This window comes from Nycticebus coucang, chromosome 6 (genome assembly GCF_027406575.1).
Source record: "Nycticebus coucang isolate mNycCou1 chromosome 6, mNycCou1.pri, whole genome shotgun sequence".
NCBI lineage: Eukaryota > Metazoa > Chordata > Mammalia > Primates > Lorisidae > Nycticebus > Nycticebus coucang.
Genome location: NC_069785.1, coordinates 122,373,011 through 122,400,900, shown reverse-complemented (window position 1 = coordinate 122,400,900; position 27,890 = coordinate 122,373,011). Strand labels below are relative to the sequence as shown.

Below are 27,890 nucleotides of genomic sequence, written 5' to 3'. Positions count from 1 at the left end.
TTAGAGAGAGAGTAGAACGTTAGCTTCTAGGAACAGTGGAGGGTGGGGGGGATGGGGAATGATTGTTTCAGGGCTATAGAGTTTCTATTTTGGAGGGTGAAGAAGTTTTGGAAATGATTAAGTAGTGATGGCTGCACAACGTTGGAAATGTATTTAATGCCACTGAATAGTTCATTGGTTAAAATGGTTAAAAGAGTACCTTTTCTGTTACATATATTTTAACATAATTTTAAAAAGTAAATGCACATTTGGCAACATTTAAAATTTCTAGGGATAGGCAAAACCTGGGAATGAGGAATCCCAGTCCTCCTGCTTGAGCTCAGGCCAGACGTTTTCTTCCTCTGTCAAGTGGGGCTAACTAGCAGCCTTCTTACCTCTCTCCAGCCTTCACGGGTCACACCTGGGAGGTTCCCAGGTACAGCAAGTGCCTAGGGGACATCCAAGACTTCTAGTACCCTAGGTAAGGGGAGGTACATTCCTGGCCTATCATCCATTCTCAGGGCTACTGTGGACCCCTGTTCTCGATTCTCTGCGGCTCCTTACTTAGGAATTAAGACAAAGGAGAGCTTTCCAACCACATCAACCTTGTCACAGCAGACCTGGCTCAGCCATGCCTGAGCCTGCAGTACCTAACACGGGGTGGGGGATGGAGGGTGGCACACAGCAGGTGCTCAACGTTCGTTTTGTAAATGAGATGTTCTCACTCAAGTCCTATTCAATGCCAACTTTCTATACACCAGCAGAAGGAATAAAACAATTTCTGCTGGTTGAGAAAGCTAGGGGAGAAGGTTAGGTGAAGAAGGAAGTCACACGGGCATAACAGACGGTACCAAAATAATTGTTTAAATAGTCAACAATGTGCCAAGTGCTGAGGAAAATTTGGGCAGCGAGGCGGCTGGACTCAGGGCTCTGCAGAAGGCAGGCTTGCAGAAGCAGCGCGGGGTTGGAAGGGCATGTGGCTGTGAGCTTTGGAGTGAGCAGGAGCGCCCGGTGAAATATGAAGAGCTTAGTCCGGATTTTACCCGGTGCATCCGTGCTCTCCCATCCCAGGGGGTAAACTGAGTTTCAAAGTGGTAGGAAGCATGCGCCCCAGGTTACCGAGCCGGTAGAAATGGGGCGTCCTTGGCCCGAGCATGGCGGGCTCTTGGCACACTTATGACCCATGCCTGTGTGCGACCACGGCTCCAAGCCGGTGGGGGACAGGGACCCCTTGCCTCGCGGACCGCGGCCAGAGCCAGCCCGTCCGCTCTGGGCCCCGCCCCCGTCCCTGGGCTTGTGGGGCTGGGGGCTGCCAGGGCTCGGGGCTCGCACACCGCTCACCACCCGGGGTGCCGCGGGGGGGCGGGGAGAGCGGCCGCCTAGCCCAGCCCCGCGGATGACAGGAGCCGGGGAGCCGAGGAGGGAGGAGCCGCCGCCGCCGCCGAGCACTGGGCTGAGGAGCAGAGAGAGCGGGGCGCGGAGTGCGGGCGGCTGGGAGCGCGCTGAGCGGGGGAGAGGCGCTGCCGCACGGCCGGCCACAGGACCACCTCCCCGGAGAATAGGGCCTCTTTATGGCATGTGGCTGGTAACTTTCCTCCTGCTCCTGGACTCTTTACACGAAGGTGAGACCTGCGCGGAGGCTAGGCGGTAGCGGCGACGGGGCCAGGGTGCGCGAGGCCAGCGGCGAGGCGAGGTGCCCGGCACGGACTCCAGGTGTCCGGGGCACCGACCGCGGTGCACGGCCCCGTGTGGGGCGCAGCGGGGTGGGGCAAGCACCAGGAGAGGGGCCGAGTGAGAGTCAGCCCGGGACCGCTCCGCCGGCCACCCAGCCACCCGCGCCTGCCGTTTAGGGGCGCGCCCGTAGGGGTGGTGGCGAAGGAACCCAGCATCTCCCGGCTTCCTGCCGGGCCGCGGTTCTGCCCAGGACCCCTCCCCCAGCCCCTTGCCCGCTTCCTGCGGTTTGATGGAGCTGGGACCAGGGAGTACCCTCCGAGTCAAGGGGTCCTCAGGCCGTGACTCTTCACCTAGGAGTCCCCTCTTGTTCGGGTCTCGGACTTGACGGCTTACTCCTCCTTCTACGACTGTGCGCCCCTCGACTGCCTCGACCCTCGCTCTGGCAAGACTGCGGGCGCGCTGCATGGCGCTTATCCGCGTGTTGGCTGGTTGCAGGGGGGGATAGCTGGTGATCCTGAGAGCTGGGGGTTTCTCAGGTAGCAAGTTTGTTCTCTAAACCCCGAGGTCACCCTCCTCCACCCCATCCCTTGCCCCAGGCGCTAACCCTGGTTTCGCTGCGCCACCGTGGCCACCTCTGGCAGCGCGTCCCAAGGTGCGAGATCACCGATTATGCGCCTGGCCAGCCGGACCTAGGGACAGTTCTTCCGGCTGGGGGGCGTGTCCCTCTTCCCGGAGAGAAGGGGTTGCTAGGGGTGGGTCCAGGTGTCCGGCAAGTCCAGACCTGCGGGTGGGGCGCTGAGTACCTGATCCAGGAGGTGGCTGGGACGGGGAGGTTGGAAGAGAGCGGACATTTCCGACTGAAGCCACCTGGGCACCGAGTCGGAACTAGGCTGGCGCTGGCAGTCGGGCGTCCAGGTTATGGCAGAGGACGTGCCCCGGTGCGCGCAGATGGCGGGAGATGAGGCGGCCGAACTCCTTGCCCTGGCGCGGCCGAGCACACACGCTGTAATAAGCTCAGCTTTACCTGTTCAGGCCTCTAACTTTTCTCCTTTGCGCCCTGGGAGCGACCTCCTCCCTTCTATGTCCCAGAAGATGTCCTGGCTGAGCCGCAACTCTTGACCCCTAGGCTATGAGGGAAGGCAATTCAGCAGAGGATTGGTGCCCGGGGAGGAGTCCAGTCCTACCTTGCCGAAGCCCCAGGGGTAGGGAGTCTTAACCTGCCGGAGCCTAAGCTGACTGCAATATATGGAGGACTGGAAGGAGGAGGGTAACGATCATTTGTAGATACGGCGGGTCGGAGCCAGACGGAAGGCCAGCATATCGCTGGTGTGTGCGGGGAGATCAGGGCGCGGGATAAGGGGTGGCCTTGGAATTGTGGACAAAGTAGTTGAGTTTCTCAGATCCAGTGGGGTCCACTGGGCAACACACCAGGGCTGGCCTCGGTTGGTTAACCCCTTGCCCCCCGTGTCACACCCCTCCATCCCACCTTAGCAGAGGGAGAAGCCTGCCTCCTCTTCAACCCCCACTGTCGCCCCCCCACCCCACCCCCAGTCTCCCTCTTCCCAGGCTCTTCCTGCCTCCCTCCACCCCCGCAGGCCGGCTGGGCTCGCAGCTTTAATTACATTAATATTAAAAATACATAAGGTGAGGAGCGGCTTTCTCTCTCCATAGCTCTCTCTTCACCCCCCCCACCCCCTTTCCTGTTTTGTCAGGGGAGAAACCACAGGCTAGAGCTGCTGCCACACTGTTGCCCAGCTTTGTCCTCTGTGCTCCCCCACCCCCCACCCTTTGGAGACCTCTTCCAGAACAGCCCATTCCCCAGGAGAGGAGGAGGCCTCTCAGCAAATACCTAAAGGCTGCTCCCCTCCCCCTTCCAGGAGCCTGGCATTAATAAATGAAGCCCAAGCTATTTGATAGGGAAGGAGCAGATGGGGGTGGGGGTGGAAAAGGCCCAGAAGGCAACAGGACAGCCAGAGGGGCCAAATCCTTTCCAACTTGAGGAGGAAGTTGCCAGTGGCCTTGGGCCTGTGAGTAGGTTGGAGGTGCCAGGTGTGAGGCCCCTTGGTGGCCTTTGGGTCTGCAGAGCCTCGATGCCCTTGTGATTCAGAGGCTCCAGCATCTGTTGGGCGCCAGGGCGCCTTGCCAGACAGGCCTTTCTTTCCCTTGGCGCCTTAATTGGGTCTTAGGTGCCAGGCTGGTCCCTGGAGCCTGTTCTGGTTGGGGTGGTGTGGTGGTGGAGGCGGCTTGGGGAGCTGTGATGCGAGAGAGCAGGGAAGATGGGGTTTGGTGTATTTTCTCTCCCGTTGCCAGTCACCCCCGCGGCACCAAGGAAAATGTAAATGTGAACGTTGGAGCCTGTTACAGAAAACAATATCCTCTTGCAATAATTTGTACGTCCATCTGTGAGGAGCCGGAGGAGGCAGAGAGAGAGAAGAAAACAGGGGGAGATGGAGCGTCCTCTGGATGGAATTAAGCAGTTATTGAATGTGTTTTAAGCTTCTGTTATTTCCATTCCTCTCAAAATACCTTTTTATTTTTTTTCTGATGAAGCCTGAGCTTAAGACCGATCCCCAAAACTAAACAGGGAAGGTGTTTTAATAATCGGTTATCGAGTCTCCAATAACTGCCTTATTATTGCCAAAACCAATGCAGGTTTGGGCAGCCAGATGAACCCCAGCGAGGCTTTCTCCGTTGTTACATCCAGCGTGCCAGCATCTGTGTTGCCTGCATTTGCATTTTTACTGTGTAAAAGAACAAGCTTCCCTGGCACTAAAATTCCTGTTTTCTAAAAGCCAAAATAATGGGTTGCATTGATTTTTTTCATTTCCCACCCCAACCTCTCCGATGGGGACTCATGGTTCTGCTCTCTTGAGAAGACCAAATTAAAAGCCTTCGTCAGGCCATTAAGAAAATCTCTAACACTCTGCTCAGTGTCTAATTAAAAGAAAGAGGGGGGTACTAGGGAAATGTGTTTTTAAATCTTGAAATGGCAAACACAACTTAAGAGAAGGTCGGCAAAAGGCCAGTGAATACTGAGGAGGGGGCAAGTGGGTAGAGAAGCCCTGGTTGCTAGAATAACATGAGGGAGGATAGAATGGCCATGATGCCCGACAGACCTTCCCGATGCTTCATTTTTCTAGGCATCAAAGCCAGCTGCCTTTAATGCATTTCTGCAGCAGAATGGGCAGTTCAATTAGAAGCAAGAAGCGAGTAAGCAGTTGACCCAAAGGCGGTGCTTAAGTTGAGCAGGTCTCAGGGGACTGGCTGGAGAGGCTTGGTTTTCTTAGGATGAGGAACAGGGAGGAAATGGGCAAGGGAACCCAGGGTTTGGGTCTCTGATGGCTTGCTAAAGAAGCAGGCCCCTGAGCAGCAGGGGCTCCCAGGCTCCTCCCCAGGGCAGAGTTCTGTCTAGAGCACCTTGTGGGCTGTTAGCCTGTGACAGAAGGGTGCAGACCTCAAGCCCTCTTTACCTTCCCTACCTCTTAGGAATTCCATCCTTGTTTGGTCCCCTGCTCTGGCTGAGGAAGGATTTTATTTGTGGATGAAGAGATGGAAGAGCTGATGTTCAGAGAGCTTTTTTTGAGGGGCAGGGTATGAGTCTCAGGCTGGGACTCACATAATCTTGGAGAAGATGTTTCTCTTGAGGTCATTTAAGGTAGTCAACAGGAAGAGCCCCCACTTCTCGAAATGCGTTCTCAGCTCCTAGGCCAGTAGGTTCCAGTGGTACACAGGTGCCTGAATAGGGCAAGCTACAGGCAGTAGAAGTGGCAGGGTGCCAGGAACCCAAGGGCAGGCCGGATTTGCATATAATTTGCATGTGGATTTGTATGCTCACCTAGCCAGGCCAAGAGCCCTGCCTTCTGTGAGTAGCATCTTGATCTCAGCTTCAGGAGTGGCCACGCAGTGGTCTTCTCCTTGCATGAAATGAAGGTGGGGCAGGAGTGGGGAAAAAGAACTGGTGTTGGTAGTGCTTCTGTGTCCGAATTTTAGGCCTACATGGGCTCAGCTCTGAGTTCACTTCTGGCAAGGCAGCCCTGAAGCTCCCCTTCTCCTTTGGGGGGGCAGGCAGTGACACTGCAGCTGCAGGTTGGGTGGCAATGGGCAGAGAGGGCCCAAGGCAGACCTAACTGGGGATGTAGGGTTGTTCATCTTGTAACAGAAGAAAGAAGAGGGTGAAGAGAGGGGCAGGCACACTGGCTATAGGGATCCAGGATCTACGTTAGCCTTCGGGTAGGTGCACCCCAGAGTAGGGGGAGCTCCGTGCTCAGGCTGCAGTCAGTAGGTGGTGAGGCAGCAGCTGATGGGATGGGGGTGTGAAGGGGGGCCTCCCAGTTTGTCAGTATCCAGTTTGGGAGGAGTTGTGCCTTCCGAGAGGTTAGGAGAATAGTTCCTACTTTGTATTCCTCCTTTGTCAGCCATGTGGGATGGTTTGGGGGCTAGGGGAAAGCATGGGAGGATGGGCACTGTGGTTACAGAGAGAAGGGTATGTCGAGAGTTTGGAGTGATGCTTGAAGAGCAAACACTTCATGGGTGCTGAACCCTCCTCCCAGGGAGCCTGCTGGGAACTTTAGTGGGAGTGTGGCCTCAGGGATGGTTTTTTCCTGCATTTCCAGGCCCCTGAGTGACTCTTACCATGGCAGATGCGGTTGCAAGGCCTTAGAGCATTTTTCTTTTCTTTTCATTCTGTACCCCTGCTAGAGTGCAGTGGCATCAGCCTAGCTCACAGCAACCTCAGACTCCTGAACACAAGTGACCCTTTTGCCTTGGCTTCCCAGTAGCTGGACTACAGGCACCTGCTACCACACCTGGCTAATTTTTCTGTTGTTTTGGTAGAGATAGGGTCTCACTCTTGCTCAGGCTGGTCTTGAACTTCTGTCTTCAAACAATCCTGCAGCCTCAGCCTCACAAAGTGCTGGGATTGCAGGCTTGAGGCACTGCACCCAGCCCTTCCAGAGCACTTTCATGTCTGTGGACTGATTGAGGAGGGCCCTGGTCCACCAGAGCCCACAGAGGTTTCCAAAGGATATGGCGTGGAGGTCTGAGGGGTTAGGTGAGGTCTCAGGGGATGGATGGAGGTAGAGAGGAGGACCAGTGGACAGAGCCTTAAGTACCCCCCACTATTCTTGCAACCAGAGATTTTATTGGAGTATAAAGAAAAATAAAGACATTTGTGACCTGCTGGAGTGGTGCAAGTTTGGAGTTAAGGCAAATCCTTCATTCACATCCTGGCTCTGCACTTACTGGCCAGGTAACTTTGGAGAGCATAGTCAGTGCTCAATATACCTCTTCTCTTTTTCTGCACTGCCCCTGCTTTCCGTCCCAGGCCCCCACTGAGAAATTCAATGTCAGATCCTATCCTGGGCAGTTGTATTAACCAGTCATATGTTTGGCCAAGCCAACTGACTTAGACTCTGTCACACTGAGATAGACCGACTGGTGGCCAGGGCAGGGAGCATCAACTCCTTCCATCTATCTATCCCCTAGCTGGGTAGCCTATAGGACTCCTTCAACGGATAACTGAGGCAGGTGGATGTCTAGGTGTCCCTGGGGAGCCCAGCACACTTCCTCTCCCTAGACAGCAGTGGAAATGCAGAGGGGAGAAGCTGGGTTTAGATTTAGATTTGAGGATGAGGTGAATGCTGGTCTCATATCTGCCCAAAGAAGGTGGGGTTGGTTAAATCTCTCCCCTAGTTAGATTGAGTAAGAATGACCCTGGACTTCATGCCATAAAGCCTGGGCAGGTGCCCCTCATAGGGTGAGCCCTGTCACTGTAACTGGATGTATTTCTTGGTCTCTCCCTGCTGAGATGAGCTTCTGTTTTTTAGGTAGTTTTGTGTGTAGAGAAGACCCTTGGTGGCCCATGACCTTGGGGAGTCCCTGGGTCACTTCTCCTGCCTTGACTCAGTCTGCCACAGGGAATCAGCAAGTGACCCAGAGATCAAATCCTGCCCCTGGCAGGTTGTGGCCTGTGGACTTCCTACCTGGGGGGAGACTGTGGGCACAACAGCCTGTGTGCCCTGCATAACAGATGTTTGTCCAGGGCTATGTTAACGTGCACAGCATTAGCCTTGGGGCCCACCCATGCCCTGCCAGCTGCTACTCCCCTCCTCTGTTCAGCTACCCTACCCCACTCTCTGTGCCCTGGCTCTGTATGACGCCTGCACTGACAGTTTCCAAGGTCACCATCTTCATTAACAACAGTTATTCAAATGCTAGTTGCATCTCCATTAAACAGATTCTAAAGAGATGTGTGTGTGTGAATGTCCGTGTGTTAGAAAGAGCATTGTCTGTGGACCTTCAAAGCAAGACTCAGCCAGTCTAACCTGGGCAAGTCGCTGAAATGTGCATGTGCCTCTGTTTCCTAATCTGTAAAATGGGCAAAGTTACCCCTGTCCCGGCTGTCCTACAGAGCCGTTATTATTATATGTATGTATATATAGAATGAGGGTCCTATAATTATATATCATGTGACAATGCTTTGTGTACTGAACATATAAATACACGCATGTAAAAACCGCAGCAAACCTGTTTTAGCCTTACAAATGCTCTGCTGAAATGGAAGGCATAATTACTGTCATTTCATCATACAGGCATGGTGAAGGTCTCACAGCTGTTTGTGGCTGTCTCCCCCTCCATGGGCCCCCCACATATGCAGAATTTTCCTAGCCTTCCTTTTCAGCATCATAGAACAGCTGAAGAGGCACAGCCAGGCTGGCAGCAGTCTTCCTGGAGTGAACTTGGCAGATGCCCCTGGCCCCAGTGCTGGTGGGAGTGGGAGGAAGCCCACCTCTGCTCCCTCCTCCCATTCCCCTTCCAGGTCCTTGGATGCAAGTTTGGTCCATAGTCCTCTGGACTAACTCCCCGAAAGGGTGAATTTTTCTGCAGGGTATCCTTAGTCTTTTGTGAGACTTCATATGCCACCTCATCTGAAGCCCCAGTACTCACTGAAATCCCCCCAAACCCTGTTGAGTCAAGGGTTAGGGATATCTTGCTACTAGGGTGGCCTGCTCAGAGTCCTGAAGGAAGGGGGACCTGGCTTGGGGGTAGGAGAGGGAGATCCATGTGACTGCCATGGGTAAAAGTCTTCCGGGATTGGAAGGCATCTTTCAGAATATGGAATCTGTCCCCTAATCAGATGTGGCCTGGTCCCTTCTGCAGCCTCCCCACTGGCAATTCTCTTCCTCTGCTACAGGGATCTCCACTTCCAACAACAGGGATCTTCTTTCTAGCAAGGTGGGCCATTTCCGGTCACACCTTTCTGGCTGTCAGAGCTCATCCTTAGAATGAGCTGGACCCTGTTGTGGGCTTGTACCTTCTACCCAGTGGTCCTGGTTCTGCCTTCTGGGCCAGGCAGATGAAAGCGAAGGTTTTTCCTCTTGACAGCTCTTGGGCTGCCCATAGACAGATGTCCCGCCCATCTGAGGCCCCTCCTCCAGACACACAGCATACCTCCCTTCTCTGCCACTCTGCCTGACAGCATTTTTGTGCCTCTGATGCTCCTGTGTTCCTAGCTTAGCAGTGGGGTGGCCAGAACTGAAAGAACAGCAGTGACAATGCTCTAGTGCCAGCGTGGACACTGGCTAGCTGTGTCCCTGGGGTAAATGACTCCAGCTCTCCAGGCCTGTGAATGGAAGAGATTGGACAAAATAATCCCTTAAGTCCCTCAAGGATTAACAATCTAAATCTAGGATTCTCTGGGGACAACTGTGCTGTCTAAACTGACTCCCTGGAAAGAACTTTCTGGCCATAAGGGACCTTCCTTTGACAGACCCTGTCTAGAAAGGACTAGGAGATTAAAGAGTCTGCCCCACTGTCAGCTGTTGCTCATAACTTCTCCTGGAGCCCATAGTGCAGGGGCCTTGTAGGTTGGAGGGTAGCTGCATCTTCCCTGGACCTCAGAGGTTTCGGTAGCTGGTTACAGGAATGGCGTTTCTGCTCAGAATCTTAGAAAACAAAACCCAAAGCCACCCATGTTCTTCATGGACACAAGGAGAGCACGGAGCAGTACTTTTCATGGGGGTTGGGAATTGGGGTACTTTTTGGTCATCTTCACACTTGATCTTAGCCAAAAGGCTGAGAAGCGATTACTTTTTGGTCATCTTAAGGACTAGGGTGTCTCTGACATTAAGTTGCAGGAGGGATGAGTAAAGATGAAATGTCTGCTGGCTGGAATAGTTCCCAATAATTCAAAATTGTCATCCTCTAAGTTATTCTCCTTCATCAAAATACCCCCCTACAGTGTGCTTACATTTTGGCGGTGTCCTAAGTCTATCTAGCCCATCGTGCACCCATGGACAAGTGCATTCAAGAGTCAGGGAGGCCTGGGTGTGAGAGGCAGGTTGGCCATGACTAGCTGTGCAACACCAGAAAATTACTTGACCTAAGAACTTGTTATCTGTAAAATGGGGTCTTGTAGCAGTAGCTACCAAGGACTATCATAAGAGTTAAGTGCACAATAACACAGGAACAGGGCTTTGCATCATGGCTGTCACAAAATAAGTGCTAAAAAGAAATGGTATGGAAGACATCAGAGGCAGAGAGCATGGTATTGGGCCTGGCTATCCCGCTGTCCAAGGGTGATACAGCTTGGGCTGTCTGATACACGATCTGATACTGGGACAAGTCTGTCTGGGAGATTTGACCTTCTCCTTCCAGGGTCTAGACTAAGACAGTCCCCAAGGTGAGGATGTACCATAAAGGGGTTTTGGTAAAGGAGCAAGACTTTGTCTAGCTGGTCCCCGCCTGGGTTTTTTGTTGTTGTGGTTTGTTTGTTTGAAATAGCATCTCATTCTGTTGCCTGGGCTGGAGTTCAGTGGTGTCATCATAGCTCACTGCAACCTCAAATTCCCGGGCACAAGCCATCCTCCTGCCTCAGCCTCCTAAGGGACTGGTACTACAGGCTTGCACCACCGCACCAGGCCCCCATCTGGGTTTTGAATGAACTTGGTAGTTGAGCAGCAGTCATTGATCCTCTCTGGATCCAATTTTTCCAACTCTGGGATGAGAACATTCAGAGTGAAGGCACATAATATATCTCCAGTGAAACCTTTTGTGTGGAAATTCAGTGAAATAATCAACTATGTGGATCAGTCTGAGAAAACCCTGCAGCCCACATCTGCATGAAGACTTCTGCATGAGGCCTGGGGATTAGCAAAGGCTGGTGGCCATTGCAACGCTCTGTTGTTATTGATTATACTACTACTATTTTATGAACTTGATCACCAAAATGAGTTCATTAATGTGGTGGTAAGGTCTTGTCGGCCAAGCCAATGAGAAGTGCCTAGTGTTAGGAATGCAGTTATAGAGGGACAGCTACTCTGAGTCTAGACAGAGGACACTTGTATCAGAAATAGAATTTCTGGCCCTTAATACAAACTTGGTGAATCTGTTAGCTAAGACTCTGCATTTTTAACAATCTCTCAAAGTGATTCTTAGGCATACTAACATTTGAGAACCACTGTTTTAAATTATTATTATTCTCATTATAGGCCAGCAATAAATATTTGCTGCATGAGGTTTCATTTTTTCCCAGAAACACTGCTTGCCTGCTATAATGATACTCGTAACAACAGCCACAATACTCAGGTGGTGCCAGGCACTCGCTTACACCAGAAACAGCCCTGAGCTTTTCATATGTATAGGTGTGAACTCATCTAATCATAATGACCCTTGAGATAGACATTGTCACCCTTATTTTATAGATGGCGAAACTAAGGCACACAGAGGGGAGGGAATCTTGCCTGAGGGCACGCGCACTGCTTGTAAGCGACAGAGTAAGGATTCAAACCCATGGAGTTTGGCATCAGAGTCTGGGCTTTTAACCACTGTGCCAAGTGCCCAATATTTGCCCAGGGGATGAAGTGGTGACCAAGGCAGATGCTGCCCTCGGGGCTCCTGGCTCTGCAGGGGAAAGGATGCCTTCTGCCTCCTTGGTCCTGACCACTCCTGCCTATCTCCCTGAAGACTCATGGCTTCCCCGACCCACTCTTGCTGTGCCCCTGGAAACATGCTTCTCAAAAATGCCATGCACAGTGGCGTGATCGCTGGCCTATAAGCCTAGCACTCTGGGAGGCCGAGGTAGGTGAATGGCCTGAGCCTACAGGTTCGAGACCAGCCTGAGCAACAGTGAGACCCTGTCTCTAAAAATAGCCAGGTGTTGTTTCGGGCTCCTGTAGTCCCAGCTAATTCGGAGGCTGAGACGAGAGAATCGCGTGAGCCCAAGAGTTTGAGGTTGCTGTGAGCCGTGACGCCAGAGCACTCTACCGAGGGCACCAAGCGAGACTCTGTCTCAAAACAAACAAACAAACATACAAAAAACATGCTCCTCAAAGAATCTTACCCATCTCTGGGGACCAGGGGTGTTGCAGGGGCCCCAGCCCTGGCGGATGCTCCTGGATAAAGAGCCTGGTGAAGGAGATGAATAAATATTGTAAGGGAAGAGAACAAAGTGACTCATCCTCTCTCTGGAGGTGGTGAGGTGTTAATGTTTCTGTCCCCTTGGGGTGTCATTTATGATGAGTAGAGATAATGACGTGGGAGTGACCCTCTGTGCACCTTGGAGGAAGCTTCAGTCAGCCAGCTCCCGTAGAGTGGCCAGGCACCCCCATCTCCACCCTGGCAGGTGAGGTGGGAGCCCACGCAGTCGCATACCCAAGTGTCTAGTTTCTGTCCCCAAACTAATCCCGAAGCCCAGGCAGTGGAGGGTGAGCAAGAGAGTTGATGCAATGGCCGCTTAGGTTTCAGCGGTGACCCCGAGGGCAAACAGCCCAAATGACTGGGGGCGATTTCTGGTTTAAAAATATTGCTATGCTCTTTCCACACTTCTAATCTCCTAGTGATTGGAAGCCTGTTTTATGAAACACAGCATCAGGGTGGTGCTCCATGTTAAATAGCGGAGAAGATTAAATGGGTTTAAGTCTGGGCGTCTGTCACATGACAAGCAAGCCCATAACTTCCATTTTCTATTAAAAATACATTTTCCCCTTTGACCAGAAGAAGCTTTGCTGTTGATCTGAGTGTCTCTCTCTTTATTTATGAAGTGCCCCCCCCCTTCTTTCTCTGTAAATATGCCTGGTTCTGTCTGTAGAGGGAAGAGAGAGCTGCGGGGGGTGGGGAGTGACTACAATTCGAGAGGAAGGTAGGAGTCGAGATTTGCTTTACATATTAGGACTGGCTCAGAGAGAAGAGGTGAAAGAGGAACTCCATAAAACTCCAAACTTTGAACTCTTCAAAGGAGCCAGACAGGCCTGCGGTTGAATTCTGGCTCCATTTCTTTCTAGCTGTACAATCTCAGAGAAGATAGTGACCCCCAAAGCCTCCTTTCCCAGAGCTGTAAAATGAGACTAACAGCACCCCACTAGACACTTGTTTGCCAGGATTAAATGAGAAAATGCGCTGAAGCACCCAAGTCTTTCCTGCTCCCTGGCACACAGTAGGTCTTCAGAACATGTTGGCCTTTCTTTTGAGGACTTGATAGATTAGCTAGGCCAATGAGACCTCCAGGAAGTAGATGCCTGCCAGAACACCAAGGGAGTTAGGCACAAGGATTACAAGAACTTGAGTGGTCTCCATTGCCACTGCCAGGGGACTGTCTGGACACCTTGCTCTCCAAAGCTTGCACTCCTCTACAGGTTCCCCACCACCTTCACCACTGAGGGCCAAGATCCTCCATGCAGCTGGGGTTGCCTCTTCTCCCCAAGCCACCCAGTGCTCCAGCCGGGAAGGTTTCTGCAGGGTCCCCACCCGCTATACCTGCTGTTGCACCCTCCCCTGGAGCGCCTTCCCTTGTCCCACCCCACCTCTTCAGATCTTCCCTCCAGCTCAGCTCAGGCGCCCATTCCCAAAGCCTTTTCTCTGGTTGCTGAGTAACTTATCTCTCTCTCCCTCCCTCCCGGGGCACCTGTCTGGATCTGCCCTTTCAGCCTGTCTGCATGTGTGGCCCTGTGCTGTCATTTAACCTCTTTCCCACGTGCCATCTCCTTTACATGCCCCTGGCCTTTGATGCCACTCCTGGGAGACTGTGCTGGGCTAGTGCCTGGTAAATGTCTCCTGAGGGGATGAAAGTCTTTCCTGCTCCCTGGGTCAGAGGGGATGTGGGAAGGGACGTGGGGAAGGGTGGAGGAGTCAGCTGAGAGGAAGCAGGGTTTGCAGAGGGTTTTAAATTCTGCGGGGCTGAAGAATTTAAATTCTGCAGGGGCTGCAGGTGGGGCTGTGCTCTTTCTTCTTTCCAGTAACTAAGGCACCCTTGACCCCAAGGGGGAGCTGGGATCTGAATAGTGATCCCATCCCTCATAGCCATGCCACCTCCTGGGGAATCCAGAACGTTCACATTCCGTGTCACCTGCTCAGTAGTCCTGGGGAGTGGGTAAGAGGGTGCACTGCCCCTTTTGTAAAGAAGGATACTGAGGCTCAGAAGGGCTAAGTGTCTTGCCCGAGGTCACACAGCAGGTGAGAGATGAACCCCAGGACGGAAGGTTCGTCAGACCCCAGGGCAGGGTGCTGTGTGTTGTACACACCTCCCTGTTCCTCCGAGATTGCTGAGGCTTTGTCCCTGCTCTGAATATTTGAACAGGAGCCTGAGAAAGAGGCAAAGCTCCCATCACAGAGGCCATGGTAGACACCAGGAGGTCTTCATAAAGCCATCAGGCCCTTGCTGCTTCCCCTTCTGTTCTGGGGGACTGAACAAACCCATTCCTTCTGCAGCCACTTGCCTGTTGCCCTTGTGACCAGGCTTCAACTTGGCATATAGAGATTCGAGATATTTGGTGGTCTGTGCCTCAGTTCCCCTTTATGGATTCACTCACTCCTTTCTCTTGGCAGCCAGGGTGAGGCTAAATTAGTGTTTATTTAAGGGCTTCTTCATTCTGAGCTGACAGGTGCCTTGTGATAGCAAAATATGAACCCAATGTAAGTGCAAAATGCTATTGTTTTACACCTGAGGTGATGTTTCATGATGGCAGTGCACTGTCAGAACCATAAGGAGAAATGAATGGTGTGTCTAATCCTCCCCAGCTCCCCCAGACTCAGAAGACAGAAGCTCACATCCCAGGGGTGGGAGAAATATGAGGCTACTCTCCTTTTACTATAAATCTGCCATTTCATCAGCCCTGACAGGTGGCTGGACAATCCCAGTCAATTCATCAGTTAAATCTGTAGATGCTGGGAAGCTGTGTCCTTGGCTCTGGCAAGATCCGAGGCCCAGAATTGCAGGAAGGCTGCTGTCATCGTGGTTGATGTGCTTGGTGGCAGCGGGGCGGGGATGCTCAGGACGGGGCCATCTCAGGAGGCAAGGAGGGTGGAATGCATGTCCAGCCAAGAGAGAAGAAGGATAGGAGTGTGTGTGGAGTAAGGTTGGGATGGAGGAAAAGGGGAGATGGGGCCTCCAACCTGGCAAAACATGTTTATGGCTCTACAAGAGAACACGTTGGTACATCCTCTGGCTCTGATGTGAGGCAAAGCTGGGTTACATTCCCAGCTCTGAAACTTGCATGTTGTGTAACTTTGGGTAAGTTAGTTGACTTCTCAGAATCTTAATTTCCTTATCTGTAAAATGGAAAAACTACTACTAATAACAACACCCCTGGGGAGTTATGAAGATTAAATATAAAATCTACATAATATAAATATAATATGTAGAATGGACCTGGTACTGGGCCTGTCTGTAGTTAACAGTGAAATCAGTGGTGGCTATTATTATTATTACTGCTGGAGGTCATATTATGACAGTGGGCTATAGCATATTCTTCTTTAACTGACCCTCTCCCTGAATCAGACAGTTGCTGTGTTCCTTCCTGTGAGGGAAGCTTCTCACTTTCCTAGCTCCATTTGTCAGGCACATTGTAGAGTCTCTCTGTACTTTGATGGATTCTAGCTCTTAAAATCCTTGAAGCTGCTAGGGATGAGGTTGTCTGATTAACTAGGTTGTCTCAGGAAGCATCCCACAATACCAGAGCCATGTCCCTGCTCCCCAAAGCTAAGGATTGTCTGGAATGTCCAAAGCCCAACAGGGGCGGCTCCTAGGAGGAGTGTGTGTTGCGTGTGCCTGGGCATGTTCATGTGTGTTAATTGTGTTCTTAGCCAGCTGAAAATGGAAGTTGGTGGCTGGTTTGTGTTTGAGAAAAATGAAGGTCTCGCTTTTATTTTTCCAGTGGTCACACCGTGGCCATACATCATGTAGTGGTTAAGCAAGTGACTCTGGGGTCAGATTGCCTGAATCTGCACCCCAGAGCCCTCACTTTCTGGTTGTGTAGTCTTGGGTAAGTTGCTCCAACCTCTCAGTCCCTTGGTATCTTCATCTGTAAACCGGGATGATAACAGTACCTATCTCATAGTTGTGGGCAGGAGGATTAAGAGAGGTCCTTTAAGAGGTGATAGAGTCCTTACAACAGTGTCTAGCACATAAAAGATGCTTAACTAGTATTTGCTGAATGAACCTTGGTAAGAAGGACTTTCAGAAGGTGAGCAGAGTCGTGCAAGTGGGATCTGCTAAGTATGTCTCCAACAGCCTCCCAGCCTCAGTTTGCTCACCTGTGAAATGGTATGATTTCATGATTTGGGGGCTACTCTAGCCACCATCACCTGAGCATACTTCAGGGGCATCTGAGGGTCCCCCAGAGCTGACATTGTCAACCACCAACCCTGAGACCGTCACACGGGGAAGCAGCATAAGGAGGAGGTGGGCAAGGTGATGTGCCTCCCCTCTCCCCAGGGCCTCTCAGCTGGTAAGGGTGCAGTGGCTGGCAGGGGCAGAAAATGCATTTGCAGCTGAGAGGCCGCCCCAACACCGCAGCAAGGAGCCCACGAGTGTGTTTTCTGGCACGCCTGCTAATGGCTTCATCACAGCTTTTTATGAGATGATGTGAACTGCTCTGACCAATGAGGCTTAATGGCCTTCCTCAATGAGCTGCCCGGTACGTTCTCCCTGGAGGCTCAGAGTTAAGCCAAGAATATTAACACAGCCGGATGTGGGCCCTCCCCTTTCCTATGAAGTTGTGGAAATTGAGGTCAAGTTGGGTCCTCTGCAACGTTCTCTAAACAAGCAGCAGAGTGGTTTGTTTGCTCCTTGATCTTCCTGGTGGAGAGTGAGTGGCTTCCAGCAGGGACCGGGACCCTGACCCTCTCTGGCCGTGAGGCTCCTGGGCAGGCAGGGAGGGCTCCTTGAGGCTGATGTTCAGGGCTGCTGGGTGACAGCAGGAAATACCAAGGCCCTAAGCGTGGATGGAGGAGTAGACAGTTGGTCCTCCTGGCCAGGGGGTCCTGCCACTGCCGGCTGCAACCGTGAGAACGTTTTCCTGTGTGGCTGATGGTTGGAACAGGAGCATGCTAGAAATGGAAGGGGGTCTTTGTAGTCTGTCCATCCTCCCCCTTAATGTCCATTTTATATGTGAAGGAGAAGATGATCAGAGAGGGGAGGGAATTCTGTAGTCAGTTTTCAGGGTGGGTTTAGAAGCTGGGCCCTTTGCATCCCAAGCCTGGATCTTCTCCATCCACCTTCTGGTCCTCATTCGACCCTTCATGGCAATGCATTTTCCAAACTGGCTTCCGGGGGGAGGGCAGCTCTTAAGAGTCTCCTTTAGTCTTCCATCTTTCCAGGGCTCATCCCAGTTCCCACAGCCTTTGTCTTACTTAGACAGGGTTGGATAACTTTTAACTTTCCTCTGTGCAATGGTAGAAAGAGCATTAACATCTTCTTTATGGGCAACGAGTTCAAATTTCAGTTCTGTAACCTAGCTGCATGATCCCAGACAGATCATGTAACTATAGGGTGATAAAAGAAGGGTGAGACCATCTCCTCTTCAGGGTGGTACAAATGAACTAAGGCCATGGGTGTGAACTTGCATGCCTATGGAAGGTGCTTAGTAAATGTATATTCAGCCGAGCGTTCAGTGTCTCTCCTAATGTGTGGGCATCCATAGTGGATCATGACCATGACTTCAGATCCTTCAACATAGAGTGTGTGGCAGCCTCTCCTCATGGACTTAGCTTGGCAAAGAGAATGATTCTTCTGGCTTGTACTATACCCGTGCAAAACCAGAAGCTTCTATGCAGCAGAAACTGTCTCTTATTCACCTTTGCCAGTGCCTGGTGCATAGTTATTTTTTTGTTGTTGTTGTTGTTGTTTTTGAGACAGTCTCCCTATGTCACCCTCGGTACAGTACCGTGCCATCACAGCTCACAGCAACCTCCAACTCTTGGGCTTAAGCAATTTTCTTGCCTCAGCCTCCCCAGTAGCTGGGACTATAGGCGCCTGCCACAATACCCGGCTATTTTTGTTGTTGTTGTTGTCATTGTTGTTTAGCAGGCCCTGGCCAGGTTTGAGACCACCAGCCCTGATGCATGTGGTCGGCACCCTAACCACCGAGCTACAGTGCCCAGCCTGCCTGTGCATACATAGTTAGCACTCACTGAGTGCTTACTGAATGACAGGTGCTTGGTGGTGGGACGCATGAGTACCGTCTGTGCAAGCTCCCGTGGCCGAGGAGGGTATTATCAGAGCACACCCTAATGGATTCTCTCCCCTCACCTCCCCTGCAGCCCGCCCTGAAGATGTCGGCACCAGCCTCTACTTTGTAAATGACTCCTTGCAGCAGGTGACATTTTCCAGCTCCGTGGGGGTGGTGGTGCCCTGCCCGGCCGCGGGCTCCCCCAGCGCGGCCCTTCGATGGTACCTGGCCACGGGCGACGACATCTACGACGTGCCGCACATCCGGCACGTCCACGCCAACGGGACGCTGCAGCTCTACCCCTTCTCCCCCTCCGCCTTCAATAGCTTTATCCACGACAATGACTACTTCTGCACCGCGGAGAACGCGGCCGGCAAGATCCGGAGCCCCAACATCCGCGTCAAAGCAGGTGAGCGCTAAGATGCCTGCCTCCCTCTGGGGAGCCCAGTCTGAAGGGCTAGGGTAAGGATGCTGAGGACATGTGTGTCACATGCTCAGGGGGCCTGGCAAGGACAGTTTTGTTGGTCTTCTTGGAATCTTAGCTCCACCGCTTACTGTGGATCCTTGGGCATAAGCGATACCTCCCTAAGCCTCAGTTTTCTCATCTGCAAAGTGGGTGCTAATACCTACCTACCACCTCTGTGATACTATGTGATGGTTCAATGAGATACTACTCATTTAAATTAGGTGCTCACCTAGATCATTTATCGCTGCTCCATTCACAATCACCAAGATAGGGAATCAACCCAAGTGCCCATCACCCCAGAAGTGGATTAGTCAGCTGTGGTATATGTACACCATGGAGCACTATTACATCATAAAAAGGAGACCATCCAGCTTTTGTGTTGTCCTGGATGGAGCTGGAGAACATTCTCCTTAGTAAAGTTTCACAAGAACGGAAAAGCAAGCATCCAATGTACTCAATGCTAAGTTCATGAAGCCAGTAGATGGACAAATTCATGCCCACACAAGAGAAAAATACAATTAAATTCAAATACTGGGGGAGGAAGGGGGTGAGGAGGACGGGGGACTGGTGTGCTCTCACCTAACAGGTACAATTTAAGGGTATATGGCACCTCTCCTGGGTGAGGGGCACAACTCCAATAGGGACTTTCCCTAACAGACTCAAACAATGTAACCCAATCGTTTGTATCCTCATAGCAATCTGAAATTAAAAAAAGTAAATAAATTAGGTGCTCATGTCAGCCCTCGACTCATAGAAAACTCTCAGTGAATTTCTTTTTTATAAAAAGCCTTATATATATATATATATACACACACATATATATAAAGGAAAGTGCCCATATCATGCATGTCGTACAATGAATTTTCACAAAGTTCAACACCCAAATCAAGAAGTACAGTATCAACACCCCAGAAACCTTCCTCCTGTTTTTTTTCATAAACTATTCCCTTAAGACAGTGCTCAACCTCCCCAGTGCTGCGAGCCTTTAATACAATTCCTGTGGGTCTCAACCCACAGGTTGAGAACCGCTGCCCTAAGAGACCCACTCGCCTGACTTTTAACAATACAGATGTTTTAGGGCGGTGCCTGTGGCTCAGTGAGTAGGGCGCCGGCCCCATATGCCGAGGGTGGCGGGTTCGGACCCAGCCCCGGCTAAACTGCAACAGAAAAATAGCCGGGCGTTGTGGCGCGCACCTGTAATCCCAGCTGCTCAGGAGGCTGAGGCAAGAGAATCGCGTAAGCCCAAGAGTTAGAGGTTGCTGTGAGCCATCTGACGCCACGGCACTCTACCCGAGGGCGGTACAGTGAGACTCTGTCTCTACAAAAACAAAACAAAACAAAACAAAACAATACAGATGTTTTGCTGATTTTTGACCTTTACATAATTGGAATCCTACAGTCTATGTTCTCTTGACCCTTTGCTCAGGATTCTAGTTGTGAGGTTAACCCCTACTGCTGTGCATGGTGGCGGGCCATTCATTCTCATTACTGTCTAGTGATCTGCCATGTGAAAGACCACATGTCATTTGTCCATTCTACTGCGGAGGGCTGTTTGAGTGTAACATATCTCATGAGAACAAGCATTTATGGAAAATTCGTTTTGGAAAACTTTTAGCAGTGGATTTTGGTCTTTGGAAATGTGGATGGAGGCAAGAGGTGGGATTTCTCAGGTGGTCTCTTTAAAGGAAATGGAAGGTCTCGTTTCCCTGGGTTAAGTCTGGAAATGTGAGGATGGCTTAGAACGGCCATTCTTTACTAGGACATCATGCCTCACTGATGGGTCATGATCAGTGGTAAGGTGTGCCTTGAATAGTTATAAAGTTTTGAGAATAGTTTTCTTAGAAGAGCTTTTCTTAGGGGAGAAGACAGGTGGTGTTCTAGCCAGCCCACTGCAATGGCTCCAAGCCCAGAGGGGGGCATCTTTCCTTTCCTGGGAATGTGTTAGGCTGATCAAGGAGATCGGTTCTGGAGATGACCTCCAAACCAGTGGCAGACTCTGACTTCTAGGGTCCTCTGCCTTAGGAACATCCCTCATAGGGGCAGGGTTCCAAGTAGGTGGGAATAGGAGTGTGTGGGGTAAGACAGAGTGAGAATTGTGCTTCATTTTACGAGTTTGTTTGGGGGTAGACTATGAGCTCTTTTCTTTCCTGGGAGGCCTGACGCCAGGATTTGGGGCCCATTTCTGGCCTCCACAGCCTGGAGGACTGGGCAGAGGGCAGACATCAAGTTCTACACGCCTGTGGTTGAGTTAGGATGCAGTTTTCACAGTGAGTCTGTAAGGAGATTAAGACTAAGACAGATTTAAGTCTCTTGCCCAAGGGCACATCGTCAGCTAATCACAGAGGTGCAGCTATCAGGAAAAGTAACATCTTGGGAGCACTGGGCCTCTTACTTTCTGCTCTGATTGTTATTTCATTTTACAAATGAGGAAACTGAGGCTCCCAAAGTTTAACTGACCCTTGTTCAGGATCACAATGCCGGTCAGTGGAGAAGGCAGGACCTGCTTGTTTGGTGCTGTTAACTGTCACCCTCAGCTGACTCCCTGGGACAACATGGGTGGCTTGCACCCCAGCCAGCCCTGTCCACTCCCTGCTCTGCCTGCCCCCCTGGTCAGCTCTCCTTGGTCCCCTCTGTGATCTCCCATAGCCAAATGTGGAGCTTCTCCTCTCTTTTCTCTCCTCCACCTTCCCCATAACAGACACAACTCCAGAAGGGGAAAGAATAAAGCCTGGGGCCGACCAGGGAGGGCTGGAAACATGACCTATTAAGCCGCTCTCGGTGATGCCAGAGGGGCTGCAGGTGCACAGTGGGGGAGGGGCTGCAGGGCCCTAAGTGTCACCTTGGCAACCCTGGCAGGCAGACGAGCAGGGCACACTGCCCAGGTGCCTGCTGAGGGACAAGGTCTGTGGGCAGAGGAGCTCTGGCTGTTCCAGCTCTGCTTGGCAGGGAAGGGGTAGAAGGACAGAGTGAGCCCCTCGGGGAGGCCCTATGGAGGAGGAAGGGCACAGGCAGGACACCCCATTCCATTCCGCAGCCTGGGTCAGCCTGCCCAGAGGGCCTGACACATGGAGTGGCTGTGACAGTGCCCCAGAAACCAGCCCTGGGACAGAGGAAGGAGGGAGCCCCAGAAAGGAGCAGCCTTGAGGGCGGCGCCTAAACCCTGTAACATTCAACTAGGGGATGGTCTGTGGCAGAGCCAAAGCTGAGGGACAGGGCAGGGTGCTCTAGAGGCCACAGGCAGTCTCAGGAGGGGAGGAAGCAGCACGGATGTTTCAGAGCATCTTGGGAACTGTGTCCAAGTCACAGTTTCAAATGTTCCCTCCCATCATCCTTCTAAACCGCTAAGCCTCCAGAAAGTTCAGCATCTGATCTACATTTCCCAGGTTAGCTGTCGCGTTGTAGTAGCTCCCAAACTGCTGTTACGTTATATGTCACACAGGTTTTATTTTAGCAAATTATGATCACTGTGCCCAAACTGATTGCCACCCTGGGTCCAGGAATGACACAGGAAATCCAATTTAGTTACCTTTGGGGACTCCTAGGGTGTTTCCTTATCACCTGTTCATCCCCTAGTTGAATGTTACGGGGTTTAGGTGCTGCCCTCGAGGCTCTTACCATCTAATATGCTTCATTAATTACCACAACGGGAAAGGCTGGAGTTGGGAGGTATAATCCTGTAAAGGGAGGGCAAATATTTCTGAGGCAGAGCAGGCTGCCCAGTGCATCAGGGCGGAGGCTGATGGAGACGGGTTGCCCAGACAGGACCCAGTTTGTACAGGAGCTGCTGGGCTGGATCGGTGGGAGGTGGAGAGAGGAGGTGGTGAGGGTGTGGCTGGGAGGGGTGCTGCGGGAATTGAGCTCATTTGCTGCTCCTTTCTGGGGCCCCTGCTGTATCCTGTGACACTCTCCTCTTACTCCCAAACTCTCCACAGTTTTCAGGGAACCCTACACCGTCCGGGTGGAGGATCAAAGGTCAATGCGTGGAAACGTGGCCGTCTTCAAGTGCCTCACCCCCTCTTCAGTGCAGGAATATGTTAGCGTCGTGTCTTGGGAGAAGGACACAGTCTCCATCATCCCAGGTAAGAAAGAATCACAGGGCGGTGGCGGACAGGGGTGCTTGGGCAGTGGTCGGATGAACTCGAAGTGCCTGAGCGCTTGTTAATCATGAGACTGGTTCTGGTGAGTGATTTGTTACTGTTCTGGTAAATGCTCTGGCACAAAAGCGTCTTTGCTCTCTCTCTGGCACATCTCTGTGTTGGGGTGATGTATGAAGGTCCCATTAGACCCGGGGTGTGGCCCTGCCCTTCCTGACGGCTGGGGCTTGGCTCAGCCTGGCTCTGATGGAGGAGAGGCAAGGCTGGCTGGAAGCACCATGCCTGAGAGAGAAGGGAGAGGAAGGATGCGAGGCTGGTTTGTGGTTTGTGTTTCTGCATCAGATGACGGGAGCCATGAGCACTGGCCCCTCGGAGGGCCAGACCTGAGTAAACAGATGAGGCTGTTTTTCTCCTTTTGCTTGACTTGGTTAAAGACTCCATCAGAATTCTAGCCAGCCTCCTTCGGAGGCTGATTTTGGGAGATGGGCCTCAAACCACGTTGTAGGTTCACCTCCTTACAGCTGCCGTGATTGTGAACTTCTTGTTATTTGTTCCTTTTATTTCTTCAGGGTTGTCCCTCCAACAGGAAAACAGGTCTGGAAACCCCAAGAGAGACCTCAAGTCCTTAAAATAACTCTAGGCCTCCAGTTATAAAACTGGGATTTTTCCACCATGCACTCCCTTATCCCCACACACGGCAGAGGTTCTGCTGCTTTTTCCCTTCCTTTCTCTACCAAGGACTTTTATTTTCCTTTCTGTGAAATGGATGAACTTGGCCAGGTGCTCTCCGAGTGCCCTTCAGCACTGAGGTCCCATAACTGGCTGTAGGAAATGATTGTTGTCTTACAAGGTGTACAGTTAGATGGGGAATGCATGAAACCCTCTAAACCAGGAATTCTTGAGCCCCAAGGAGAGGAGCTCCTTTAAAAACACCAATGCTCAGGCCTGCCCCCAATCACCTGATGCCCAGGTTCTGCACCTTAGGAGCAGAACCTGGGCATCAGCATCTTCAGAAGCCCACGTGGTTCCAGTGTCCACCTGAGATAAGAACCAGTGCTTCGCGAACTGATAGCTAACGTGGTGGGATGTTTTTGGTAAGACGATAATTCGTGTTTTGCTTTCAGTGCTTTTTCTTTTTCTCCACGCAGATGCCCAGGCCATTATACTACGTGATGCTGGCTCTGGAGCTTGTAGTAGGACAGGAATCTGAAGCCACTTGAAGATAGCTGTTCTTCCTGTCTTTTATAAAACTATAAGCTAAGGGGAAAGGTTAGGATGAGTATTTTTTCTGGGGCAGAGATAACAGGATGCCAGAGATGGGGTGGGGTCCTACAGGTGGTTATGGATACAGCAGAAGTATTTGGACCCCACGAGGGTGGCTGTGTGGGCCCCCCTAAGGACTGAGGGCCAAAGTTCTTGGGTCTAAATGAGGCATGAGGTGCACAGCCCAACACCCAAAGGGGTCATGCAGACAGGGACCATGGGCTGGTGAGGACCAGAGGGATCTTGGACCTTGGTACATCTCTGGGACAAATGCTAATATTGATGGTGACAATTTCCTGCCCATCTAGCAGAGTCAGATTTAAGGCAATTTAAAGAACGTGAAGAAATGTGGTGTTTCTTATACACTTGAGTTTATGGACTAAGAGTTACATCTATCAAAAAGTTTATTATTATATTAAAATTTTGGAGGGTGCTAACTATATGTCAGGCACTAGGCTAAGAAACTTTATCATCACAAAAAAATCTGTAAGTATGTTCCCAACTCCACTTTATAGAAAGGGAAACCAAGGCTCAAAGAAGCAAAGTAACCTCTGGCTCACACATCTGTTAAGCAGAGGGTGAGAGTTTGAAGCCAGGTCTGTGTTTTCAGCCTGTGGGCTTACCCCGACACAGAAGTGCCTTCTGGCACTCAACAACTGTATCCAATCGCGTGTACCCTGGGTGCAAAGGAGGCTTTAAATGTGTACTATAGGCAGTGAGGGCTTTGGAAAAAAATCAATGTCTGTTGATTTTTTTAGGGATGGCTTCATGGAACCAAGTCCAGTGTAGAGATTAAAAGCCTAGAACATGGGACCAGAGACCGCCTGGGTTTGAAACTCACTCCATTGCTTACTCGCTGGGCAAATTCTTTACCTCTTCAGTTTCTGCACTGTAAAATGGATTCATAGGGTTCAAGTAAGAATGAAATGTGTTAATATATGTATAATGTTCAGATCGCTGCAGGACATGCCCTGAGGATAGGCTGTAGCTATTACTAGGTGGAAGAGAGCATATTCCTCTTTGAACTCACTGTTTCCTGTTGCGGTGTATGTGTTCCTACTATGTAACAGAGTCTGTGTCCCCCCAGTGAGATTGCCTTTCCCAAGGGTTGGAACTGGGTCATCTTCATCCGCCCAGCCCTGGCTCTCAGCATGGCGGTTTCTGCACTTGGGATAAATGCTCACTAAATCATCAGTGAGTGGATGAATGGCTGGTTGGAAGAAATCTGATGGAATCTGGGGAAAGGCACAGACAGAGGCTTTGAAATCCAGATGGGCAGGTGGGAGTGGATAGAACTATGAGATCAAATAGGAGAAAGGGAAGGTTAATGGACTCCTGTGCTTAGGAGCTGGAGGCAGTGAGCTTCCCCCAGGCGGACCTTGGAGTTGGGGCTTCAGGGCTGTCTTTGATGCCGAGACTGGGCTGGTAGCCCCAAAGGGCATAATTATCAGGGAAGTAGCCTGGATGCTAATCTGCAGGGCTGTGTTAAACGTTGGTTCTGTAGAACTCCTTTCTTTCCTTTGGTCTTGGAGAATTTTCCTTCCCACCCAGCCCTCTAGCCCCATCAACAATCATTCTAGATTCTTCTACAGCTGTGTATTAAATCCAGAAACAGTCTCCCCAAAACTCATGAATCCAACATGCTCCCAGAGGAACCCGTGAGAGCCAGAGAGAGTGGAGTTTTGCCTCCTCCAGGCTTTGTAGGTGAACTTGGGACTACATGCTACATGCTTTAATTTCAGAAAATGCAAATAGTTTGATCTTTTATAAAAATAGGGTTCCCTTCACCCCACTATCCATATTCACACTATACCCAGTGTGTGCGCTCTGTAGGGTATATGTGTGTGTGTATATTTTGAGGTAAGGGCTGGACAGACGGCATCTTCTCACAGTGGAGTCAGATGTAATGATTAGTTACCTTGAAGGTTGAGGAAGGATGAGCCAGAGTTACTTTTCAGGGTCAGCTTCTGGAAGAGAGGGGAACTGTGTTAACTTTGATCTCTGGGTCTGCATGGCTGGGTTCAGATGCTCTACAGCCACAGGGTCTGCAGTGGGTACTGGAAATCAGAGGAAGGAACAGGGGGACTGATGTGGGCCACCTGGGCCCTGGAAGGTCCCCCTAAGGGGAAAGCAGGTACCCTGGGAGGAGGGGGCCCTCCTACAAAGGTGCAGACCACTATGAATGAGATCCAACCCTCCCACACCTGTTTATGGTGGAATTTGGGAAGAATTAAAGGCTATGAACTCAGAAAACTTTCATGAGTTGGATATCTGCTCATGGGACACCCTTCCTGGCTATTGTGGCCATCCTGGAACTGGTGGAATCCTTAACCAGCTTTTTGGCAATGCTTTTCCCAGGAGAGGCTGGAGAGACCACTCAAAGTGCCACCCTTCTCCAGAGCTACCTACTACACCCATCTCTGCCACCTCCCCCACAGCCCCCTCCCTCCAGCTGGTCATCTTCCTTATCTGACTATTTAAAGAAGTGTGTGTAAAGCAGAGAGCCCCTGATCTGGCAGGCTCCCACCCCTACTTCTCTCCCCAGGGACTCAGTCTCGGGGTGAACTAGCTCTCAAGGCAGGTGGGATGGGGGTGAGAGAGCCGAGGGCTGTGCACAAACATAAATTAAAATTACAGCCTCCGTGAAGCTGAGATGTGGCTTAATTTCCCATCTGCCTGATCACCATTACAATGCATGTTATTGGATATAAAGATAAATCCGGCCCTCTTCCTAATAGCTTTTAATTTCCACCAGACCCGATTATATCGATGTGGGCTCCTTGTGGGAGTTTCCCAGCATGCTCTTCCCCAGCATCCTGACTGGCTGTCTTGGCCCCAGTGGGGAGTTTTGGACGCTGCTCAGATGCAATCCGATGTGTCTGCTGATGCTCTGGAAGACGAGCCTGCTGCAGTCCCCTTGTGTGTGTGACAGGGCTCTTGATAATGACTTGTCCTCAGGCCTTGACTAGAAATGCTTAGGGGATACTGTGTGTTGGGGTAAGGGAGAGACGGGAGCAAGGAGGAATCTGGTCAGAGGGGTTCTGTCTGAAAGGACCTCCAGGGGAGGGTTCCTATCAGGCAGTTGTAGCCCACCTTTGTGCAAAGTGACAGTTATGCCGGTCCCGTCCACCAGCCTCCCCCACTTCTTCAGAGTACTAACTAGGGTTCCAAGTGGTTTCCATAGCTCTTCTCATAGGCTCCTCTGATCTCTTCTGTCTAGTACACAGTTATCTTCTCCTCTTCTTACTGACACCCTGCCCCTCTATTGTCCCTTAAACTTGGTCCACATGTCCCCTTGCATGGGATCTGATGCATGTCTGCCACCTGGGCAGACCTAACTACCCCTCTGGTTTCATTTCTGGAACACTTACTTCATTCTGTCTGGCATCACAGGCCGTTATTTCTGTCTGTCTGCCGCAGGAGGGTGCATAACTGTATCTTTTTCATCTTTGTATCCCCAACATAGCACTGTTGGAGAGTAATAATAATAATAAGATTAATGCTAATGGCTAAAACGTATGGAGACCTCTTTGGGTTAGGCATTTTACATATATTACCTCTAATCCTCAAATAACCAGTTAAGAGATCATTTTGTTTCGTTTTGCTCTTGTTTTTTTGCCAACTTTATGATTGACGATGTTGGAGCCCAGGGAAGTCAAGGAAGTTATATAAGGCCGCGCGGCTGGTAAGGGACATGGCCTGGATTGGAGCCGGCCTTCTGGGTTCCTCTGCCTCCTGCTGCCCTCCAGAGAAGCCTCCTCATTAGGAAGCCACAGTCCTCAGGTTTTGACAGAGGAAGGTCCACCCTTGTCTCCTCTGCTTGCTGGGAACAGAGACATGTCACTAGCCCTTGGGCTGACCTCTGGCTGTATGTGCAGTAACCACAGGCATTGGCTTTCTGAAGGGCAACCCATCTCTAGCTTACAGTCGGTGTACAAACATCCATTCTAACCAGAAGGCTTTGTTGGGCAC

At 51.2% G+C, this 27,890-nt stretch overlaps 1 protein-coding gene across 3 annotated transcripts in view; it reads left to right on the top strand.

Annotated features, from left to right (window-relative positions):
• The first annotated feature begins 1,373 nt into the window (after window positions 1-1,373).
• DSCAML1 (DS cell adhesion molecule like 1) overlaps window positions 1,374-27,890 on the top strand; it is a 346,450-nt gene continuing 319,933 nt past the window's right edge. For 2 of the 3 annotated variants that reach the window (XR_008380577.1, XR_008380576.1), the window contains exons 1-3: window positions 1,434-1,601; window positions 18,187-18,504; window positions 22,494-22,640. Coding sequence is in view for 1 of the 3 variants with exons in the window: in XM_053593394.1 (XP_053449369.1) it covers window positions 1,376-1,601; window positions 18,187-18,504; window positions 22,494-22,640 (691 nt within the window). In the remaining 2 variants the exon portion in view is untranslated. Of the gene's footprint in view, window positions 1,602-18,186; window positions 18,505-22,493; window positions 22,641-27,890 lie in introns of all 3 variants that reach the window. The other variant, XM_053593394.1, reaches the window with a different exon arrangement.